A 23,579-nucleotide genomic window follows, 5' to 3' on the forward strand; every position below is an offset into this window, starting at 1 on the left:
GGCCAATGGAAGGAAACACGGGACACTAGCAACATGTGCCCTAGCGGTGGGGAGTCACCGAGGACGTCTGAGCTGGAGGCCCTCGGGCCGGGCTGAGCACAAGAGCCCCCTCCCCGGCCACCAGCCTTCCCTGCACCGCAGAAGCCCAGGCCACAGCTCTGCAGGACCAGATCTCCTGGCAGCACCTCGGAGAGGAACTCGAGCATTTCCTCTTTCTGTGGTCACCCCAAGCCACAGAGGGTGGGCAGGGGCACCTGCTCTCCCGGCCCCCCGGGTGCAGGCCTTTGGGCCTGGTACATGTCCTAGGCAAACTGAGGTGGAGCCAGAGCAGCCCTGTTCAGGGAAGGGGGCTCCAGGCAGGAGGGGACAGAGCAGACAATCACACTCCCCCAGAGCCTGTGCTATGGCCAAGTCAGCTCCCGGGCTGAACGCGGGAAGCCTAAGGGGTCTGGGGAGAGTGAAGCACGGCCCGGGGTGCCCACTTTGCTCCCCTGGGCTGCACAAGCAGATGGCCTGGGTGTGGCTGCCAAAGCAGGGCTGAGCGGAGCAGGGAGACGGGAGACCAGCCACCGCCTCGGACATTCCTCCTGCCCTTCCAGCCCTAGAAGTGAGCTCAGAGCGGAGCTCAGGGCAGCCCTGGAGCCTCGTTCTGCACCAGCGCACCCTCCCCAGCGGCCTCGCCAGCATCTACGCAGCAGTCCTCCCGCACATCCTCCTCCCAGGAGACCCAGGATACTGACGGCTTTTCGCTGGAGCCCGAAGATTCCGTGCGTGGCCAGGGTGGGGTCCATCCCATTTCCCCTTTCATATCCTTGGCACCTATTTCGGTTCCCACCTCCTGGATGCCCCACCCGGTCTTCTGCCCATCTACCCATTCCCTCCCCACACGCCCACCACGCCCTTCCTTCCCAAGCCCCTGCAGGCCCACACCAGCCCCTGCGCCAGAAGGCCCACCACCTCCAAGCCCACTGTGGGCCTCCCCCGTCCACCCCTCCATATTCCCTTCCAGCTCAGCTCCCGGGCCAGCAGGTGCCTGGCATCAGCGCCGCCCACCATGCACCCTGAGCCTCACGTGCACACTTCCTCGTGCAGACAGCTCGGCCCGCAGGCCCCGGGCAGGCCCCTGCCGGGAGGCTTTGCTAGAGTTCAGAGGCCTTAACTCTGCTCCCAGCACCGCACTGGGCACTCAGGAAACCCTCCCCGCATGGGAGCTGGCACTGTCCCCTCTGCCAGTACCCACTACACACCCCCAGTGAGCCAGATACAGGCAGGAGACCTCTGGGACGCCGTGGGAACCTCCCCTGAGCCCTGCCCTGCTGGAGGCCCCCCCCCCACCGACTCCCGACCAGCGGGTGAGGAGCCAGGGGCTGAGGACTGGCCTGGCTCCACCCAGAAGCCCCCAGGCTTCCATCCCCCTGCTGGGAGGGTCCAAGGGCCCTCGCTCAGTGATGCTGATGGCCCTTCCTGGCTGCGGACTTGAGCAGACAGAGCGCAGCCGAGCGCCAGGCCCTCCCCGACAACAGCAGAAGTCAGAGGGCCTCGCTGGCTCCAGGAACTCTGACTTTGCGGTTGTGGTTTTGGGGCTGTGGGTGGGGGCACATCCGCCCCCCCAAACTCTACTCACACTCCCATGAATGAGGAACACCAGGTTTCCAAGACAAACTGCTGAAGCCCACGATGCACTCGGCTCCCATGGAAGCCGCCGTGGGGCGTGGGGAACCTAAAGCCAAGCGCGGGCCTCAGACCACGGCAGACTGGCCGCCATGCTGCGGGGGCAGGGCCGACGGCAGGACAGCAGAGAAAGTCTGGGGGACACTGGGCCCCACCCCCTCGCCCACCCCTGGACCCCTTGCTACCCTCGAGGGGGCTGGGGACACTCGCTCACAAGGGCACCCAAGGTTGCTGGGAGCATCTCTTCACCCTCGGGTGGGCACCCTGGGGCACAGGCCCCTGCACAGCCCTCGGCTCTGCCCCGCAGCAGAGACCCAGACACCCAGGCTCCTGCAGTGCACGGACCCCTGGGTGTCCAGGGCAGGCAGCCGGCCTGGGGGCCCCGCAAGCAGCCGCGCGGTGCTCTGGGAGCCAGCAGGTGCCAGCCAGCGGGCCAAGGGACAGGCAGGGGCCGGCCGACTCCGAGTCCTCAACTGCCTTCCCGCTGCGTGGCACCCTGCAGCCAGCGAGAATGGGGGCAGAGTGGCTACGCTAAAAATAACACGGCCAGGCCCAGGGAGGCCGCTGGGGCCACCCTCACGCCAGCACCACAGCCTTCTGCTTGCTTTGGGAAGGCCAGGTGATGTGACAGGGACGGGGAGCGGCATGTTCCTGGGCAATGGCCCAGCTCTTCTGCACATGTGCCAAGGAAGAGGGGCTGTGACGGGGTGGCCTAGAAAGACTGAGATTCCCAGGGGGGCTCGGGAGGGCCAAGGCCAGCTCTGAACAGGCCCAGGTGCGTGATGGTGGGCTGGCTCTGACCCCAGCCAACCCCGGTCCTGCACCAGGAGCAGCAGCCCAGCAGGCAGCAGGGCCTTGGGAGTCTGCGGGACAGGACAGGTGCTGCCAGCTGTGTGACTCTGGCACGTGCTGCCACTGCGAGGCCCTCCCCGATGGGCCGGCCCAAGAGGGCACCAAAGCCTTTGCCAAGGAGCCTTCACCTATTGGGGGACAAACGGCCAAACCCAGACACAGAAACCCAAAGTAGGAAGAGAGTGCCCCTGCCTATTTGGGGAAAAACAAATAGAGTTCCCGAGAGATAGAGGGCCTTAGGGGAGACACAGGGGCTCCCGCCAGCCAGGTAGAAATCCACCAGCTCCGCCCTGCAGCCCTCCCAGGTCAGGGACACAGAGGCACTCAGGGTGTCTTCCCTGAGGGAGAAGGGAGTGGGCCAGGCCCCAAGGTCCCCACAGCAAGACCTGGGCTGTGCCAGGCCCTGCCAGGCTCCAGCCACTTCCTGACCCAGAAACAACCCGAACAGCCAGACCATGCTAGAGAAGCCATAGAGCAAGTCACCGAGCCCGACAGACAACCAGGCATCTACAGAGCTGAGGACACTGAGCACCCACTGCCACCCAGGCCACCTGGGGCCCGAGGCCTGGCATCCAAGGAGGGTGGCACCTGCACTGAGCCTGGACAGCTGTTCCCTGGGGCGTGGGGCGCTAAGACCATTAGCACGGGTGTGAGCACAGACCAGGAGGGAAGGAGCCAGGCCCATGTGGGCACAGGGCTCCCAGGGAGGGCAGCGGGCCCAAGGAAAGCAGAGCCCCCACCCTGCAGAGCTCCCTGGTCGGGATGCCCCCAGCCCTCCCACATGGGAGGGGCCCTGCCGGGGCACGGGACCAGCTGCAAGGAAGCTCAGCTGCCAATCCCTAAGGGGTCTAGGCCCAGGAGCCCAGCAGACCTGGGCCCAAACCCTCTCTGGGCACATGGCTTCCCGGGGTGCTGTCTCTCACAAGTCAAAGGGGAAAGGACGGGCACCTTCACCAAGGGTCGGCAAGATGCTGGGGCCACACTGCCTCGTAGTCCACAGCCCCACCCAGACCCCTCCCCTGCCTGTCCCGTTCCAGCCCCAGCCCTGCACTCACCTGGGGGCTGCCCGTGCCGAAGCCCAGGGTGGGCGTGGTGGGCACTGACATGGAGTGGCCCATGGGGGAGCTGATGACCGAGAAGGGCGGGCCCATGCCGTTGATGGGCGAGCTCAGGGTGCTGATGGGCGAGTGCAGCTGCCCTGGGGAGCCCAGCGAGGAGCCGATGCCAGGTCCCAGGGCGGGGTGCAATGAGGGGGCAGCCATGGAGCCTCGCCCCGGCGGGGAGTTGAGGGATGAGGAGTTCACCTGGGTGGAGAAGTCTGCAAGACAAGAATCCACGGAGGGCAGGGTCAGAGCAGACGGTCAGGGTGGACCCCTCCACAACTCACACCAACTGCCTGCTCCCCTCAGGCTGCAGACAGACCCACAGGAAGACCCCAGGCACCCCCAGAGTGGGTCTACCGGTCCAGACGGCACCCCGACACGAGGCCAGGCTGGGGGTGCCCAGAGCTCCCCTCTAAGGCACCATCCCCCACCTGGCCCGCGTGTTAGGCTGGGCCCGAGGCAGAGGCTGTCATCAGTGCACCCCAAGATGTCCATCTGGGCCCGCCCACCTCCACACCCGACGCCTGTGTGTGCCCAGGAAGCAGAGGGAGGGACGCCACGGCCAGGACTGGCCCCTCTGCCATCCCCGCAGGGGGTGGACGTAAAGGCCAGGCAGTGATAACAAGAGCGACAAGGGCTGATGTTCTCGGAGCACCTGCTACGCACCAGGAGCCGGCCTGGCCTCGGCACGGGTGCATGCGCAGGGTCAGAGCGCGTAAGTGCTGTTCTCATCCATCCTATGGGCGGGAGAAGCAAGGCCCTGCGTCCTGGGAGCTGCCGTGGCAGAGCCGGGCCTGGCTCCTAAGCTGAGCCACTCCACAGTCGGTGGCCCTAACTGCCAGGCCACACCGCCTGGGCCTGCTCAGGTACCACGGCAATGGCAGCTGAGATTCCGTGGTCTGGGGTCTGTTTGGTCTCATGGGGCCCCAGGGGCAGGAGGGGACCAGAAAGGTGGGGTGGGGGCACCTGGCACTTCCCCTGTGGGTGGGGAGCTTCTGGGTGGCCACGTGGAGGGTGCAGGTGTATGCCAGGCACGGAGGGCAGCCCACAGAGGCCCGGAGAAGCTGGGCCTCCCACACTCCAGCCTTTCATCTCGAGAATTTCAAAGTCCCCAGCAAGCGCTTAATGAGGCCCCCACCCCACCCTGAGGGAGGGAGGCTCCCCAGGGTGACTCCACTGCCCACGGCTGCTCAGACCACCGGGAAAACATCAGGAGCCCCACAGGTGGCCACGGGCACAGTGCGCTCCGCCGCATGCCTCCTCCCGCAGGCTGGGAGCTCCGGGCAGGCCCCCTCCCTCGCTGGCCTCGCCTCCCACCTGCAGTGTGGCACCACAGCCCTTCCCGCCCCGAGATCACACGGCCTCTGAGGAGCAGGGCAGGACCACGGGCACATGGAGCAGCTCTGACTGAACCCACATGCCCCCCTCAACAGCCTCAGGAAGGCTTCACCTCCGAGCCCCGGAGCAGCCGTGTCTGGGCACTCGCTGAGCGCCAGGCTGGCGGGAAGAAGCCCCGTGCAGGGCATCGGCATTTGCCGCCTGTGCAGAGGATCTCAGGATACCACTGCCAACGTAGCTAGGACCGGCATGGGACCTGCCTCCGCCCCACAGCGCAGGTGAGCCCAGCACCTGTGCCAGCACCAGCCCAGAGGCCAAGCCCCTGTCCGGGAGCAGTTGCCATTCCCACGCTGCCTCCGTGGCAGCCCTTCTCAGCGGGGGCAGGAAGAAGCCCGGAAGCCACCTTCCGCCAGGCACCCTCCACGAACGGGTCCACAGCGGGTGGGCCAGCCTGGTACGGACTCCACCAGCCAACGAGCCTCTGTGCCCACTGGCAACCTTGCCGTTCACAAAATTGGAAATGAACGATTTCACTGAGGTTGAAAATGCAAACGTATGGGGTTCTAGAACGCGATGTTGGTGGCACACACTGGTGACAATCGGGCCACACATCACCCCCATTAGCCGTTAGGCTCCCGGCGGGCGAGGACGCGGGACCCACACGTAAACGTGTGCACGTGGAGGCAGAATCCCCAGGTGGAGAAGGCCGGGGAGGGAGCAGCGAGGGGCTGAGGGAGGAGGTGGCAGGAGAGTGTGTCACCCGAGTCTGTGAAAGGTCTTCACAGCCCTGACGTCACTGCAGCCTTCACAGCTCTGACGTCACTGTGTCCTTGGGACTGGCGGAACCACCCGACGGCACAATCCCAGAACGCTGCAGCCACACCCGGGCCACCAGGGCACTGCCAGGATGCCGGGAATGCCTCCCCCCACCTTCACCTGCCCCCGGATGGGGACACCTGAGCCCGTTTCCTCCCTCTCTTGGCCTCAGTTTCCTCATCGGGAAACGCAGGCGGCCCACCCCTCTACAGAACCAGAGTCCATGCGGCTACCCGGGGCTGGGCCCTCCCTGTCAGCCCAGTCCTGAGAAGCAGCCCGCTGACTGCGGGCGGAAGGGACAGGAACGCGAGGCTGACTCTGCACCAAGTGGCCGTGCAACCGTCCCCACCAGAGAAGGGCAAGGGCAGCCCTGTGGGCACCCACCCAGGGGAGGCTGCGTCAGGCCGGGCCCCAAACTGCAGGGCTGTGCAGAAGCCAGGCTGGCAGTGGCCTGACCCTGAGGCCCTGGCCGCCCCTGGGGAAGCCACCTTTGCTCCTGGCCTCTGAGAACAACACGGGGATGTGAAGGCCAGGAGAGAAGCGGCTGCTGGATGCTCCCGGCTTCCCCTCCCCCAGCCCCTGCTACGGCGTAACCACAGGAGGACTGGAGGGGGCTGCAGGTTTCTGCCAGACCACCCTGCGGGCTTTGTCTCCTTAAGGCAGCTGTCCCCAGGACAGGAGGGCCGGCCGGCCCAGACCCCGGAGAGGGGGCTGTGGGCCAGCTGTGCCCACCCACAAAGGAGCACTCCTGCCGAAGGGGCGGGCCGGGGAGTGAAAGGCGTTTCTCAGCCAAGATACGCCAGCTCACGTAGCTGCAGCCGCGTAGGGCGCTGCTGCGAGGACTCGGCCTCAGCCTGCACACAGCGCCGGCCGCGCAGCTGGGCTGGCCGGTGTGGCTCGCTTGCTCTCCCTGGCAGGAAGAGGAGGAGCGGCAGGAGAAAGCTCCAGCCAGAGGATGGAGGGAGGGAAGGAGGGAAAGAGGCAAGAGAGGGAGGGAGGGAGGGAGGCCCCAACTCTTTCCTGGCCTCCAAGACACTGCCTGTACTCGGCTCAAGTTTGAAACCCCTGAGGAAGGGGAGCCAGTTAGGTAGGGGAGGAAACTGGTCAGGGAGGGCCAGGAGGGGTTGGGGAGAAAGGGGAGAAAACAGGGAGGGAGCCCCCAACCTACCAGCCTGTGGGTGTGGCCCCCAGACAAGGGTGGAGCCCCAGCTCCCCGGGCTTGGCCCCGCCCCCAGCCTAACGGTGCAGGCCCCGTCCAGCAACTGCTCCAGGGCCTCCCGGCTCCCGGCCACCCAGCAATGCCCCCTCGGCCACCCAGCAATGCCCCCTGGCATGGCCCGCTGCCCCCAGGCCCCCACTCCAGGGCTCTTCCTGTTTACAAAGAACATCCACAGCGGACACCTTCCCGGAGCCCGTGACAATGGGCTGGGCGTGTTTTCTGGAGTCTTCTGGAGAGAAACGCTTTCTGGCCAGGAAGGGAATGTTAAAAAGAAAATGCAAAAAACGCCTAAACATCCTCTACTTGCAGCAAAAGGCCCTGTCCACGTGCCGGCTCCGCCTTTTCCATCCATCCCCACCCCTGATACGCAGCGACGATAAGGCGTTTCTCTTAAAAAGTCACTCTGGAGTGCAGGGCTGTCACCAGCTGGTCTCCACTGGCGCATCTGACCCTCCCTGTTCCCTCCCATGGGGCGTGGGGCGGCCCTGGGGGCTCCCTCGGGCCAGCCTCAGACACCCCAGACTCAACTGGCAGACACACAGCCATCCCAGCACAGAGGGGCGGCAGAGCAACAGGCTCTGGGTGACAGAATCAAATCCCTGAGTCTGGGAACCTCAGAACCTGTGACGCTCGAGGCCCACAATCCCAGAACCTCACACCCCTTACACCCGCCAGGCCCCTTCAGCACCAGCAGCAGCCAGTGTGACCCGGGACTTTGGCCCAGGTCACAGGACCTCCAGTGACAGACAGAGAGAGGAGAGCAGGCCCCGATTCAGGCAGGGGAGATGCCCCGGCACCTCCCACATGGGCAAAGGCACCTCCCTCGGCAGCTAGATTTCAATCCAGGAAGGCTGCATGGAAGAGGTGGTGGAGCGATCTCACCCTTGGCACAAAGCCGACTCTAAAATGCAACGCCTGCAGGCCAGCAGCAGAAACTATAGGGCAGAGATAGAATGCCCTGGAACACCTGGCACCCAGGGCAGGCGCGGAGCAGCTCCCTGGGCCCCAGAGGGCAGATCTGGGGTGCTGGGAGCGGAAAATTACATTTAGTAAAGGCAAAATAAATAATGTTCTCATCACTACTGCTGTCCGACAAGGCACAGGCTGCTCCGTGAGGGGGGTGAGCTCCCCACCATGACTGTATGCACGCAGCAGCTACAACCACCGCCCAGGAATGGCCCCAGGGACACTTGTGTCCCCAGGGCTCAAGAGACATCCCTATCAACCAAAGTCCCTGAGCTGCAGGGGTTTCCTCTGGAACGCGCACCAGGACCTCCTGCTCCCCGGAAGCCCTGGCAGGAAGCCTGGGAACCCCCACCAACTCTCCTCTGGCCTCTGCCTGGCAGGCGGGGGAGGCAGAGGAGGTGACAGGAAATGCCAGCCTGACTGCAGCTGGGGCGGGACGAGCCCCCCACCAGGCGCCGTTGCCCTCCCGGGCAGCCGGGGACGCACAGGTCCTGGAGAGGGGGCTCAAGGCTCCTCCACGGGCCTCTGGACTCGGCAGCACCAAAAACGCAGGGTCCAAGCGGGCTGACGGCCGGGGCGGGGGGGGGGGGCAGGCCACGTGCCCTCACGGGCAAAAGAGGACACTGAGGTCCGATCCCGGGCCCAGGGAGCCCTGCAGGAAGCTGGAAGGGAGGGAGGGGAATGGCAGTCCCTTGGGGCTTCAAGGCGGGGCGCACAGGACAGCACAGAGGTGGGGGCCCAGGAGCTGAGAAGTGCGGGCGGTGGGGGGAAGCCCAGGGCGAAGCCTACGTGCTGAGCCAGCACCTCTGCACCCTGCCTGGGGACCCCCCCGGAACCGAAACCCTGTGGCAGGCGGCTCGAGGCCCCCAGAGCTTCCTGGACGCCCACCTCCAGCCCCCACCTTCCGGAAGTACTGCTTCCCCGCCCGCGGGGGGAGGGAGAAGTGGCAGCGCTGGCAGGGACTGACGGGGACGTGGCAGGACCAGGGCGGTCGGGTTTGGGGGGAAGCTGAGGGTGGTTAGAACAGGGGGGAGGAGGAAGGAAGCGTCCACAGCCCCACCAGGTGAGGGGCCCTCGGGAACCGGGCAGGGCGGGCACACGGGCGGCAACTCGGGAGGGCTGGCCGTGGTGACAATGGGCTCCCGCCCACCCTCGGGGCGGGCCCACCACTCCCTGGCCAAGGGACCCTGAACTAGTAAGCCTCGGTTTCCCCTTCCAGAGGCTGCCGTGCCGCCCAGAGGAATGGGCCCCGCAAGCACACAGCAGGGTGGGCTCTCAGCCCCCGCCCTGTGCCTGCTTCCCACCTCCCTGCGGAGGGCGGGCGGAGACTCAGGACCTGTCACCCCCAGACCAGGAGCATGGCCCACCCGCTGCCTCCTGCCCACTGTGGGCTTACAGCTCAGGGGGCCTGGGCTGGAATTTCAGCTCTTCTGGGGTCACCCTGCCCTTACCCTAACCAACAGCCCAGGACCCAAATCTCAGTCCCCGCTGAGGACACAGAGCCAGCCTGACCCTCCCGGGTGGTCAGGACAAACTCAGGCCTCCCCCCAACAAGAGCCTAGAGCCCCAAAGCAGGGTCCGGTGGGAGAACGAGGAACACAACACCAGGAGGCCACCCTCCACCCCCAGCCAGGTCCTCCAGGTCCGCCAGCTGCAGGCACCAGGACTCAGGCCGCCACTCTGAGCCGGGGGTGGCCAGACCTGCCCAGGCACTGGAGGAGCAAGAGGAAGGAGGAGGCACTGTACCTCCGACTCCCACCAGCAGTGGCCCTAAGGGCTGTTGACCCCTGGGTGCCCAGCAGGGGCTTCCTCCCCACAGGCCCCACAGAGCCCACCGCTGACCTGCGCCAAAGCACGGCTCCCACGTGCAGCCCTGCCCGACCACTGACACAGACAGGGCGCCCCAGGGGCCCAGGTGGGAAGGGCCCTACCACGATCACCTGTCCCCGTGGCTGGCCAGTGGGCCAGGAGAGAAGGGTCGGGGCAGGGGGTGGACACAGGAGGCCGAGGCCAAGGGACAGGCAGGACTCCACTGAGCAAGAGACAGAGATTCAGTCCTGTGCTAGACACAACACCACAATCCCACCAGCCCCGAGGACGTGGGGGAGCGGGGAGGGACCAGAGGCTGTGGACCCGGCGTGGACAGGCTCCTCCCAGGGCTCAGAAGGAGACCGATGCTTCCCCACGAGCCTGAGGCGTCCAGGCCTCGAGAGCAAGCCCAGGTGAGCCAGGGCGGGTCAGCACTCGGGACTCCTGTCTAGACAATGCTTCCGTGAGCTCTAGCCCCTCAGGTTCCATTTGACCATGGGACCCTCAAGGATTCTGAATGCCAAGGCCACCTTTATGGGCACCAACCCCTGTGCAAATCAGGAGAAAGCAGGGTCTTAACTCCCTGACACCTCGCCCCAGGAGGAGCCACACACTGGGCTCTCCGTCCTAGAAGTCAACACCCTCCCCTCTGCCCTTCCAGCCCAGGAGGCCTCTGTGGTGGGGACATGCTCAGTTCCCCCGAGGTGGGAGCAGGGGCCGGCTCACAGCAGGGGCTTGGCAGACACAGGGCAGTGAGGGGGCGTGAAGTGAGGACAAGAGGCCCAGGGTGCTACCTGAGGCCTCTGGTCCTGCCATGGGAGGGCGCGCAGCATGCGGGCAAGACTGGCCAGGCAGCCCGGTCCCCAGGGAAACAGATGTGAAGGCAAGGACAACCCAGACCTGCAGGACCCTCAGGGTCCCCCCCCCCCACACACACACACAAGAGACGCCACAACTTTCAGGGCATGAGAACAAGGAAGGGTGACTCACACACCTTGGCCTTCTCCAAGTTGCAGCCAGGAGAAACCAACTAAGGCCCTTCGGCCCTGACTGACCTCAAACTCCCAGCGCACAGGGCTCACCCCTTACTATGCCTCTCATGGAGACAGGCCCCACCAAGGCCCAAAGGGCCCAGTCAAACTGCTCTTGATGATAAAGCTCAGGGTAGGGCAATGTCTGTGAAGGCATCCAGTAAGCACTCGATGACAAACACCTCTGTACCATCATCACCATCACCACCATCATCGCCATCACCACCATCATCGCCATCACCACCATCATCGCCATCACCACCATCATCGCCATCACCACCATCATCGCCATCACCACCATCATCGCCATCACCACCATCATCGCCATCACCACCACTGCCATCATCACCATCACCGCCATCATCACCATCACCACCATCATCACCATCACCACCACTGCCATCATCGCCATCACCACAACCAACACCACCATCACCAACACCACTGCCACCACCACCATCACCAACACCATCACCACCATCACCACCATCACCACCATCACCACCATCATCACCATCACCACCATCATCACCATCACCACCATCATCACCATCACCACCATCACCACCATCATCGCCATCACCACAACCAACACCACCATCACCAACACCATCACCACCATCACAACCATCAACATCACCACCACAACCATCAACATCATCATCACCATGAACACTACTACTACCGTCAACACCATCAATACTATCATCACCACCACCATCACATTATCATCACTATCACCATCATCACCACCATCACCATTATCATCCCATTACCATCATCATCACCATCATCACCACCACACCATCAACACCGCACATCACCAGCATCACCTGAGCAACCCCTTGCCCTCCTCCACCGTGCAGAACGGAGGCTGAAACTCTGAGAGGCCAATGGGTTTTGCCATAAGTGGCAAAGGGATAAAGAAATGATGTTCCAGGTTTTCTTGGCCATACTGAGCAAGTTGGGCGCTGGCCAGGGGCAGGAGGAACAAGAAGTGGTGCCCAGGCTGACAGCAGCCCTTGCCAGCCCACTCATACATCCTGGGGGTGCTGCGGTTGAACCCCGTGGTGGCCAGTGCAGCTGGAACCCTACCACGGTGAGGGAAGTGGGAAGCATGGCCAGGAAGAAGAGGGTCTCCCTGTGACCAACCAGCCCCAGGAGCACTCAGAAAGCTGAGGAGCAAAGACACCCACACACTGGGGCACTGGGGCCAGGGTCTTTGCAGGAAGCCACCCCTTTGTGCCCACTCCCCTTAGAAGCCCGTGGTCCATGGGGGCTGTGGCCACAGGCCTCACACCTTCTCCTGATGCTTGTAGCAGTTGCTGTCACCACTCACTGGGCCAGCGGGGCTCTGCCAGATGCCCACAGTGGCCACTGTCCATGGGCACCGTAGGCACTGCGGTGCCCAAACCACACCATGGCACAGATGACGAAACTGAGACCCAGGGCTACGTCCACTCCCAGATTCTTCACAGCTCAGAGAAATGGGTTGGGAAGGGAGGCACAGGGGGCACAGGACAGCTGGGAGGTGCAGGCCAGACCCCTGCCAGCCCCCGTCCTCCCTTGCCCAGTCCCCGGCTGTGTCGTGACCCCCTCACCACCCTGTGTTGTGCAGGTGGAAGACACCAGGACCGCTCACAGCCACTAACAGGTTGCAGAGCCTGCCGTGTACTTGTCTCCCTGCTGGCTCTTGGTACGGATGCTCCAAACACTGGCTCAGGAAATGCCCATTCCCTACTGTCACACCCTCTTCCCCTTGATGCCAGGGTTTCCCAGTGTAGGGCAGAGCCAGGTTTTTAGGAGGCCTGTCCCAACGAGCTCGGGCAGGGTGGGAGGACTGCAGTGACTGGCCAGTGGCTGTGGAACTCTGAGGCCCACCCGATGCCAGGCCCAGGGCCAGCTCCCACTCCAGTGCTGTTTCCATCCACCCAAACGAGGCTCATCCCCAGGTGCAAGCCACACGGCCATCACGTGCGGTGACCGCAGAATAGAGTCCTGACCCCAAGGAGCCTGGACCAGGGCCCCCAAATCTAGGACCATGGCCTCCAAATCTGAATCCAGCCCTTTTAGGAGCATGCCAAGGCATCTGATTTTACTGGCAAACACTTCTACATCACCCCCAGAGATGGCTGGGGGACAAGGTCACCCACTCATCCCAGGGACCCAGAGGTGAAGAGGGCCTGGCCCAGCCAGCCAGCACCGAGGAGGGAGTCAGGAAAGCGCAGAGATAGGCAGCGCCCAGTGCTGGGGCCTCGGAGCCAGGACCACCCAGTCACACTCCCTCAGCAGGTTCCCAGAAAAGACCCCTGCCAGGGGGTAGAGGGACAAGACAGGCTCAGGGCCACCATCCAGAAAGATGCCAGTCACCCCCAGAGAGTCCCAAGAGTTGCTTTCCAGCCCCATGGCTTGTGCACGGAGTCCCCTTCCCTGGGAATGGCAGGCAGACCAACCCGACTGCCACCCGACGGCTGGGCCATGCCCCTGCCCAACAGACCAGGAAGAGCCGCCTGGGGCAGAGGCCAGGTATAGGTGGGAGTCAAGCCCAGGGCCCAGTGGAAACCCTGTGGCAGGAAGCAGGGCCACAGATGAGGTGTGATGATAAGGACGGGCCCCAGGAAGCTGGGAACTGTGACCAGCTGCTGTGTGACATCCTCCCAGCCTTCACCTCTGCAAATGGAGACTCTGACCCCGGGGCCTGGCTGACACTGCTGTGCCAGGCGACGGTCAAGTTTCCCTAAAAATGCAGTCTCTACGGTGATAAAAGATGCTCTAAGCAGCAGCTGCCGCAGCCCAGATACCCACTCCACGTGCACACGGGGCCAACATTTACTACACGAGCTCACAAAAGTGTCACAACGAGAGAGAGCTGTCCACAACCTGGAGAGGGGAAACCAGGGCTCAGGGGCGGGTGCTTCCAAGCCCAGAGCAAGAGATGCCTGGCCAGGCCCAGAGCCCCAGCTCCCTGCCCCTCGTGCCCCCAATACCTGTCACCCCTCAGCCACCAGGGTGGCCAGGCACAGCAGACACCCTGGGCCCTGTGAGTTCCAGCAATGACGCCCACCTTGGGGGATGGACACCAGTCCAGGGACCTGGAGGGACGCTCACCTCTCCAAGGCTTGGCAGGGCTCCTGGGCGCCGTGGCCTCCCTTCCAGGCTGTCCCCCTGAACTGTCCCCAGCACCTCCATGGTGCCTGCCCAGACCTCTGAGGAGGGTGGGCGGGAAGGAGGGGAATTCCTGGAAAAACCCCGCCTGTTCCACAACCAGCCTCGGGGGTGCGGGGGCCCCCGAGCCTGCGGGCTCTCGGGCGCAGTTTCTCTTCAACAGGAAAACAAATGATTCTTGTTTCATTTTGAGCCATTTTGCTCTTGGTGGCACAGAGGCCCCTGCCCACCACCGCTCTGTCGCGGAACAGGCATGCTTTCCACTGCCCCTCAGGGCTGTCTCCTCTCTGGTTTCATGTGTGTTTCCGGTCGGTTTTAGGAACGCACTGGCAGATGCTCAGGCCAGGTCCAGCCACAGCCCACCCAGCTGTGGCAGAGCGTGGGGGGCGCCATGCCAGGGGGGCCAACAGGGCCGTTAAGTCGGGGACTCTGGAATGGTCAGGGCACACCTCCTGGGGCCCAGCGTGGGGCTGGCCTCTCCTGGGGACGTCCCCAAGTTCCCCCACAACCCACAGAACATCACCATTTACAGACATGGTCTCGGATGCTCAAGGCAGCAGGGCGTGGCTACCAGGGCCGCACAGTGGACACAGGTTGGCCTGACCACAGAGTCCCTGGAGGGCAGAGCGCCTGCTCAGCGTCCAGGGTTCCGAGTTGGGGCCCTTCCAGTCAGTCCCGGCTTTCTAAGAACCCCCACCCCACCCCGCTGCCATAGCGTAAGCCCCAGCCCACACTAGCACGTGGGGCATCAGCCCCATAGTAGAGGCTCACCCACGCCCGCGCTGACTCAGCCAGCAGCACCCAAGCTGGGTGCCCGTCGTGTGCGGGGGCCCGGCTGGCGGAGTGTCTGCAGACCAGGGACAGAGCTCCACCCACAAGACAGACCGAAAACAGGATGTCAGCCCACCGAGCGGGGCTTCCCCCATCCAGCCCCAGCATGGGCGCCTCCCTGTCCGCTCGCGGCAGGGCCTGCGTGGCCACTCACGGTGCCAGCAGAGGCCGATCCTCCCCGCTCACTGCCCGGCCACTGCAGCACTCAGAGCAGCCTCTGCAGCTCAGCCTCGGCACACCCCTCCCGCCCTGCTGGAGACCTGGGTCAGGTGTCCCCAGCAGCCTGCTGCCCTGTTCCGGAAGCGCTGATGGGATTGATTCCCAAGCTGAGAATCTGACCCCCCAGGCAGCCAACACTTTCGAACCTGCTGTGCGCCAAACACTCCTCCCCTTCCTCTCCCACAGCCCAGGGAGAGCAGACTGGGCTCCATTCTGCACAGGGAAGTGGAGGTCTAGGAGGCCAAGGGGACCCATGACCGTGGAATCCAGGCAAGCACGGGGCCAGGGCCACTGACTCCAGAACTACCATCCTCATCCTTAGCAGGGCTCTGACCTGGAGCCCTGTGTCCCCTCCCACCTCCACCAATCAGCACTGATTGGGGACTGCTATGGCGGCAGGAGGGGACGTGAGGGTGGACAGGTGGCAGGCAGCATCTGTGCTCTTGGGCCCTGCCCCAAGAGCCTGAGGTGGGGCTGCAGCGAGCACCCCGGTGACACCAGCCCGGCCAGCGAACCGCAGGGCATCCAGGGCGAAGAGGAGGGACAGGCAGGCCGGCTGGCAGCCATGAGAGCCACCCTCTGGGCTCTCATGACCACACCCATCCACATAGCCGCCCCGCCGGATGCCCACCAGCCCCCTCTGTACAGGTGAGAGCCAGAAGTGGCCAAGCTCAGATCTGGCCCAGGCCAGGCTATGGCCAGCTCGGCAAACCATCTCCACTGCTATCCCCTCCCCTTCCCTGGTCACTTGGCAAGGGGGCCACTATCTACACTGTTGCCACGAGAACATCCCATGGCCCCCAATATGCCCCCAAAGCCCCCAGCCTGGAAGCCCCTGGGGCCTGGCCAACAGGGGCGGCCTCTGCTGCCCCCGCCCCAGCGCCCTTCCTGGCCCGCTTGGCCTCACCCACATCTACTCCTCTAGACCCCATGAGCAACCCCCAGGGGCTGGCCAAGGCCAAGGTCAACATGGGGGCAGGGATCCAGCAAAACTGCACGTCCACTGTTTACGCCTCTCCTGGCAATTACATGACGATAGCTTCCCTGAATGTGACAGCATGTGTGTCTGAACACCCAGGGGCAGGGGGAGGGGAACGGGCTGGGGGTACCCACGACAGACCAGTCAGGTAACCAAGGTGGCTCTGCACGCCGAGGGGCCCAAGGCATGGTGGGGATGTGAGGGGGGCCAGCTAATGGGCAGGTGGAGCCAGACACAGAGGCCCCAAGGCCACAGCCCTGGAGGACAAGCCAGGCAGGCAGCAGCCACCGGGTCACACACCCTCTGGGGAGAGTGGGGTCCGCCCACCGCAGCACCTGGCAGGGAGGAGCGGGCAGCCCAGCAGTACGCCCCCCAAGGCTTCCAGCCACCCCAGTTCCCAAAGCCCGCATACGATCCACAGTGTGGCAGCTCCTGGCAAGCAGGGAGGTTCAGTCCCTCCAGAGAATGCCCAGCACACAGGACACCTGGGAAACTCTTAGCACCTGGCCCCGAGAGCACCCAGCTGTCACCTGGCTGGTCAGGAGAATGGGGCAGAGAAAGGATGACAAAGTGCAACCTCACGACCCCATCTGCAACCCAGACTCAGGAAGACCACGGAAGCGAGCCAGAAGCCTGACACACTCAGAGCGGCTGCCGCCGACTCGAGAAGCTAAAAGCTCACACGCTTGACTTACGTGAGTTGCCCTTGCTCAGAGCCTACTAACTCAACTTCACACACAACGCTAACACGCTGCTTTGGATGACTTCCCAGAGAACAAGCCATCGGAAAGAGGTAAAAGTGGTAGCCAGAAATGATAAATGAAGGAGACGGGGAGTGCCGAGCCCAGAGACACACAGAGTGGGCTCCTGGTCCCCAGCAGGTCACCAGGACACGCGCGCAGGGCAAGGCACACCGTGTGCCTGCCACTGACGAACATAATGGAACACAGGAAAGGCGTGTGCATGGCACTTCATGGCAAGGTGCCCAGCTGCACACAGCGTTCCTCATTTTAGGTGTCTGCTCCAAAACTGAGTGCCTCCCAGAGACAGCCCAGCCCAGCCTCCTCCGGCGTCCACCACTGAATATACGTGCTGAGCGAGGTGGTCTAAACTTCCGCAAACTGCAAAAGCAAGATGGTCCAAGCTCACACCCGGGCCAGCCAGGTCTGGTTCGAGTTCCGCCTCCAAGCCTCCCTGAGGCCTTGGGAAAGTCACTTAACAGCTCTGAGCCTCAGTTTCCCCTGGGACGTGGGTGCACAAAGCGTGTGTCCTTGTAGGGATGGCTGTGAAGACACAGAGACTTTGCGTGGGCCGTGGCACACAGCACGTGGCAGGTAACAGACGACAGGTCATTAAAAAGAGGAGGTGGGATGTGGGCCTGGGCCGGGCAGGGGCGAGGGGCCCGGGAGCCTGTCCTGGCCTCCCCCAGCATGACAATGTGGGACCCTCTCCTCCAGACCAGGAACCGCCGATCCCAGCACCCCTCCCTGCAGAGAGGGACTCCCAGACGGCACCTGGTTGCCCGAGCAGCCTCTCCTCTTGCCCCGCCCACGCCACAGCCACGGCGGCCAGGGCAAGCGCCGGGCCATCCAGAGCCGGCTCCAGGCAGCCAAGCCTCCTGCCACTCCCTTCAGAGTGCCCCGACGCCAGGCCCCGGGGGACGGGGCCAGGTCCACTGCACCCTTCTAGCTGACGGCCCTGCCGCGCACCCAGCCTGTTTCCTCATCTATGAAAGTGCAGCAGAGCCAGACCCTCGGGGTCCCCACAGAGCCTCCAGTGAGGAGAGGGAAGAAGACAGCCCCTCTCCCGCCCTAGCACAGAGCTGGCACCCCGTCTTTCTCCCGAGCGAGCTGGGCTGCAAGGGGCCTCTGGCCCGGACTCCCAGCGGGGTCCAGAGACCCCACGGCCCTGGTCTCAGGCTCAGGGTCTGGCAGACCCAGGGCTGGCGAGCTGACAGAGGCAGCCTGGGAGGATCAGACACCCGTCAGACACCCTCAGCACGGCCATGCCTGGGGTGTGCGTGCAGCAGCCGTGGCCAGGCGAAAAGCAGGCTCTGCGGAGCGCCCTGGGCCCCGCCCCCCAGCCCTGGCCCTGGCCCTGGCGCTCCTCTCCCGGTCCTCTGCCCCGACCCCCAGCAGACTTACCATGAGTCTCACACCCACAAGCAAGACACAGGCACCCTCCCAGGCCACACCATCCCCGTGCCCACCAAACCCGGCCCTCACCTGCCAGCCACCTGTGGTCCCCCACCCTCCAGGCCAGGCCACCTCCCGAAAGAGAGGCAAGGAGGTGCAGCCTCATGGCGAGAGCCGGAGAGAGGTCCCACCATGAGGGCGGCCCCATCAATCCCCGGCCTGCCGGCTCGGGGTCCCACAGCCTCGGGCGATGCAGCGTGGTGGCTCAGAGGGCAGGCAGGAGTCTGGGGAGGAAGCCAGGAGACCCGGCGTCCCCTCGAGGCAGCCTGGAACTGGCTGGGAGCAAGTGGCACTCACACTGGCCTAGCGGCCCAGTTCCCCTTTCCCAGGGCCACCCGGCCCACCACCCTCACCCAGACACCTGTGACCACAGGCCGCTCCCATTGGCCAAAGCCAAGAACTTCTTGGAAGAGGACAAAGACCCTGGCCTCATTTCCTCATCCGAGGCACGACCATCACAGCCCACAGCTGGCACGGCAGATGGACTGTCACCCGCCAGGGGCCTGGGCAGAGAGGAAGGGCCAGGCCTGGCATCGGGTAGACCCGAGTTCACAGCTAGCTCCACCACCGGCCAGCTGCCCAGCTGCAGGCAAATCAGCTGACCTGACTAACGTGCTTCCCCGCTGCATGCTGGGGGCCCTGGGAACAGCAGGACGACCTCACCTCTGGGGGCTTCAGGAACATGAGAGGGAAGGGGGCCCCCGTGGCCCCTCGCCTCCCTCCAGACACATGACAGGGTCATTCTTCTGAGACACACAACACCTTTTGGGGCCCATAAGCCAATAGCCAAGCCCAGGGACGGGGTGGGGACAGAGAGATGCAGCCTCAGCCTCGCCAGCCCCGGCACACAGTGGGGGGTCCTCAGTCCCTGCCCCCAGGAGGCCTGAGGCCCAGCCAGCTCTGTCCACGTGGGGCTGCCCTGCTCGGGCTACAGGAGCCGCGGCCAGGGAGCCAGCCCTCAAGGAGGCACTCACAGCGTGCACGGGCCTGTGCCCATCCCAGGCTGGCACTGGGGAGGGCCACCTAGATGTCACCCAGGACTGGAAAGGGACCAGAATTCTCCTGTGGGAGCACCCCCACACACTCGCACCCATTTGAAAACCCTTCTGCAGGCGGCGCCCAGGGCAGGAGGCCAGGCTGGCCCTGGACCGCAGGTGGGCACTGTCCTCACTGGAGCTCTGGAAACCCCGACGGCCACGGCAGCCCAGGGCACCAGCATCCAGGTGGCAGGCGGGACACGGGTGAGCTCCATTCTTCCCGGAAGACTCTTCCAGAACAGGGCCAGAGAACCCTCGTGTCCAGGCTGACAGCCAAGTGACAACTCTGCCTTGGTCTCCCCTCCAGCCCCTCCGGGCCCTGGGCCCCAGCACAGCCTGCACGGGTCCCCGCAGTGGCTACTGCACACTCTCCACCCAAAGCCCAGCTTGCCACGGCCACAAACATCCACACTCTCCAGAAACCACGAAATGCCTGAGTCCCAGGCCTGCCGCCCCCCCGCAGGCTGTCCCGAGCTTGCTGTGTCTGTCTCCGCTGCCTGTGACACCCTTGGACTCCATCCTTCGTCACTGGGGACCCAGGTCACGGCTTGCTGCCCCCTGCACCCCAGGCCCAGCAACATGAGCAGGTGCCCCACGAATGTCGGCCAGTCTGGGGTTCGAGGACGGTAAGAGAAGTCCTGGGTCACACCGTGAAGTGGAAGGGGTCTGAGACGCCGGGCTCTAGCAGCGGGGCACAGGGCAATTGCCACGCTTCCCTCCGCGTGGGTTTTCGTGCCACAGACACGTTATTTTCCTAAGGACACGAGACCCTGGCCAGATGGTCCCTCAGCCTCCTCGGTGTTGGCCGGGACCCTCGTTCCTTTCTCTCTGGACATGCCGGCTCCCTGCTCGTCTGGCTCAGGGCCCAGCACCACACCTGGACAAGCCCATCCAAGGGACAGGGCACAAGGTGGACCTGCCTGGAGCGAGCGCCACAGCCCAGCCTGCCTCATCCTCGCCCAGCCCAAGTCAGAGGCTTCCACCCCAAAGGGCACACCATGCCAGCTCAGCTGCAGCTGGTGGTCAACCGTGACCCCCAGATCCTCCCCAGCCCGAGGGATCCCTTGGCCCTCACCTGATCAGTTCGTCGGTGCCCAACGAGCCTCATCATCTGAAAACTAACTCTGTCCTCGCAAGTGGCCAGGCAGGATGAGGTGCTCAGTGCCACCTTTCCACCCCTCCGCAAGGCTTAAACTCAGCCCCACCGGGGACAGGCGGGCCCAGGACTGCAAGGCTACCTCTCAGGGCCAACCCCGACTCTTGCCTCAGCCGGGCGAGAGCCGGGCCCTGGCCTCGTCCTGACCCGCAGCCAGGGTCCCAGCCTGCCACACCCTCCACCTCCTGTGGACCTGCCGAGGCCCCCCGAAGTCACCCCATGTCCACCTCGCCCGCCCTGGCATGGCTCAGCGATGACAGAGAGACCCACCCCTGGCCCCAGCCAATAGCTGCAGGCCCCGCCCACCAGCTAGGTGGCCCCAGGTGTGGCACAGGGTGCCCTGGGGTGACACAGCCTGGGTGCTCATCCTGCCACAGCACACCTGTGCTGCTGACACCTGGGGAGGCCTCTGAGGACTCGACACTCAAATGCCTGCCCCCACCCCCACCTCTGTGCACAGCCTGGTGGCTCTCGACCCGCTGGAGCCCCTTCGGCCGGGGTCTCGCCCACCAGGCCCTGGGCGGCCTAGACAAAGGTGCCAGCCACTGAGAATGCATCAGGCACTGAGTCCAGCACTAGGGCAGAATCCAGAACAGTCACGAGCGGCCCCTCAGAGGCAGAGCAGCAGGGTGGGCAGGGCCTTGCCCAGCAGGGAGCCAGCCCTGCGGACAGGCCCTCGCACACGTCCCTTCCCAGCTCGGCAAAGCTACGTCAGGTCTGCTGCCCAGGTCGGCCACACAGTGGGGGGGGGGGGGGGGGGGTCACACCACTGGCACTGGAAAACCAGATACATCAGAGCCCCTCCCCACAGAGAGCCGGCTGTTCCGCGTCACCAGCACACCACCACACGGCCCCTCTAGGCTCCAGCTTCCCACCACGCGTAACTGCAGGGGCTGCCGAGTGCCCTGAAGGTGCCTTCCCTCACCCCAGCACCCCACGAATCCCACAGACCTGCTGTTCCGTCCATGCTCAGGGGCCCGTCCTGCCTGGCTCCTGCCTCTGGTCCACCCAGCCAGTCCAGCAAACCCCAGACAGCAGCCTCCCCAGGCACAGGCCATGGGGCAGGACGTCTGCCTGCCTCCCAGGCCTGCAGGTCCGGCCCCCTCTCCTGCCAGCTGCCCCGGACCTGCCGAGCCCAGCTCTCCCCTCCTTGCACGCACCCCGGCCCCCAGGAAGCCCCACCTGCCCCGCCGTGGCCCCCTCTACCCTCCCCAGCCTCACCCCTCCCAATCAAGGTGCTGGAGGCCAGAGCCTGGGCCCTGGCCAGAGCCCTCCGAGCCCAGTAAAAAGCAAACACACACAACACCGCCCAAACCTCAGCTTCCTTCCTCCCCGCACGCGGCCGGCAGAGAGAGCTCGAGCAGACAGGGGCACGAGGGGGTGGGGAGGCAGGCGCCAGCCCCATGGCAGTTAAATTTAGCCCCCAGTGGCTGCCCTTGGCGGAGGCACGGCCACTCCCTCTGGCTCACATCCTGGCGGGGGTGTGCACGTGGTGGGAGGTCCTCACAGGGACCACGGGGCCACCGATGAGGCCCAGCTCACCTGCTGGCCTCTCCCAAACTGCTGGGTCTGGGGACAGAGACTGAGGCCACACCTGGGGCCAGGCACTGCAGCGCCCACACGCCCCGACGGTGCTCACCAGCGCCCAGCAGCCCCACCAGAGGCCGTACCCATTCCCCCCACGGCCCCACACCCAGGGCCCGGTGGCCAGTGCATGGAATGCGTAGCGTGTGGACAGGGGACCGCAGTGCTGTGCCCTGCTGAGGACACCGGAGGTCAGGGGCTGATTCTCAGTGAAGCTCCCCCCTCTACCCAGAGCCACTGAGGAAGACGGGCAGAGCCAAGAGGCCCCCACCCGAACCCACCCACGGGTCTCTACCACTCACTCGCCCAGGCCAGCCCCACCTCCCTCTACCAGAGGAGCCCTGTGGCCACGGGGTGGGGCTGAGGACACCATGTCGGCCGTGGCATCCTGCCCAACCCCCACCTCCTGCTGCTGTGGCCCTCAGCCTCTCTTGGCCCCAGGCCTGGACCCCGGAGCATGCACAGTCACTCCCTGCAGGTCTTCCTGCCACGGCCACCTCCTGTAAGAAGCCTCCCTCTTCCTCTCAGACAGAGTCCCAGCCCCCAGAGAGCCCTCAGAGCACCCTGGCCCTGCCCGGTCAGTGCTGGCCCAGGTCCGAGACCACCGCCCCAGGCTGGGCTCCAAGGATGCTGACACCTGGGAGGCCTCTGGAAGGACCCGACACTCAGATGCGTCCACCCTGCCTGCCCCCACCCCCACCTGTGCACAGCCCGGGGCTGCAGCCGGGGCACAGCCAGGTGACTCCTGGCCCGCTGAAGCCCCTTCAGCCAGAGTCTCACGAACCAGGCCCTCGGCGGCCAGGCAGGGGTTGCTTCATCCCCGGACCTGGCCCCAGGCACAGGCCAGACACTCTCTGGCCACCCGCTCCCCACCTCTGTCTCATCTAGTCTCTGCAGCCCTGAGACCGCCCGGCCAGCTGTCCACCTCCCCAGGGCCTGCCGCGACCATCCCAGCCCATGTCTGTCCTTCCTCAAAGCGATGCTCACCGAGGCTCCAAAGCAGCAGCAGCCGAGACCCAGAGAAGGCAAGCTCCTTGCCTGGGTCACACAGCCGCCCAGAGGCTACCGGGTCAGACTCGGAGTCTGACTCTGCCCCGCACAGGCCTGCACCTCCCGCCCCGGGCCGCAGTCCCCAGGGGCTTCTCCTGGGCTCGGTTCTCAGTGCGGCAAAAGGACGGGGTGGGGTGGCGGGATCCTGACCCCGGCAGGAGGTGGGACCGGCTGTGTGCCTGCAGCTCGCAGCCACCCCCCCGCCCCGGGACTGGCAGCCCTAGAGCCCCGGGAGGCCTCGCCAGCCCCAGGTGACAGGGAACTGAGAAGGGGCCCAGGGAGGCTGGGTGGCCAGCCAGGGGCCCTGCAACAAGGGGGCCCAGGCCCTTCCATGTCTGGTCCCCGGACGCCCCAGCTGTGACTGAGGGGCCTGTTTCCACCTGCCTCCAGCCTGCAGCCCTCCTCCTGGGACCTGCCCACCGTGAGGCTGGCTATGAGGTGGCATCTGCCCCTTCTGGATGCAGGCTTGTGGGAGGCTGCCCTAACCCTGGCCCCACCCGGCCCTACGGCAGAGACCCCAAGCCCCGTTCTGCAGACGGCCCGCCTCCCACACGGCCC

General features: G+C 64.9%; 1 protein-coding gene across 4 annotated transcripts in view; it reads right to left on the reverse strand.

Moving 5' to 3' along the window:
• Positions 1-23,579, reverse strand: part of RXRA (retinoid X receptor alpha) — a 153,209-nt gene that overhangs the window by 24,522 nt on the left and 105,108 nt on the right. For all 4 annotated transcript variants that reach the window (XM_069477050.1, XM_069477053.1, XM_069477051.1 and 1 more), the window contains exon 2: positions 3,579-3,841. In XM_069477050.1, the coding sequence (XP_069333151.1) occupies positions 3,579-3,841 (263 nt within the window). The remainder of the gene's footprint in view (positions 1-3,578; positions 3,842-23,579) is intronic.

The sequence above is a fragment of the Eulemur rufifrons genome, chromosome 7 (genome assembly GCF_041146395.1).
Source record: "Eulemur rufifrons isolate Redbay chromosome 7, OSU_ERuf_1, whole genome shotgun sequence".
NCBI lineage: Eukaryota > Metazoa > Chordata > Mammalia > Primates > Lemuridae > Eulemur > Eulemur rufifrons.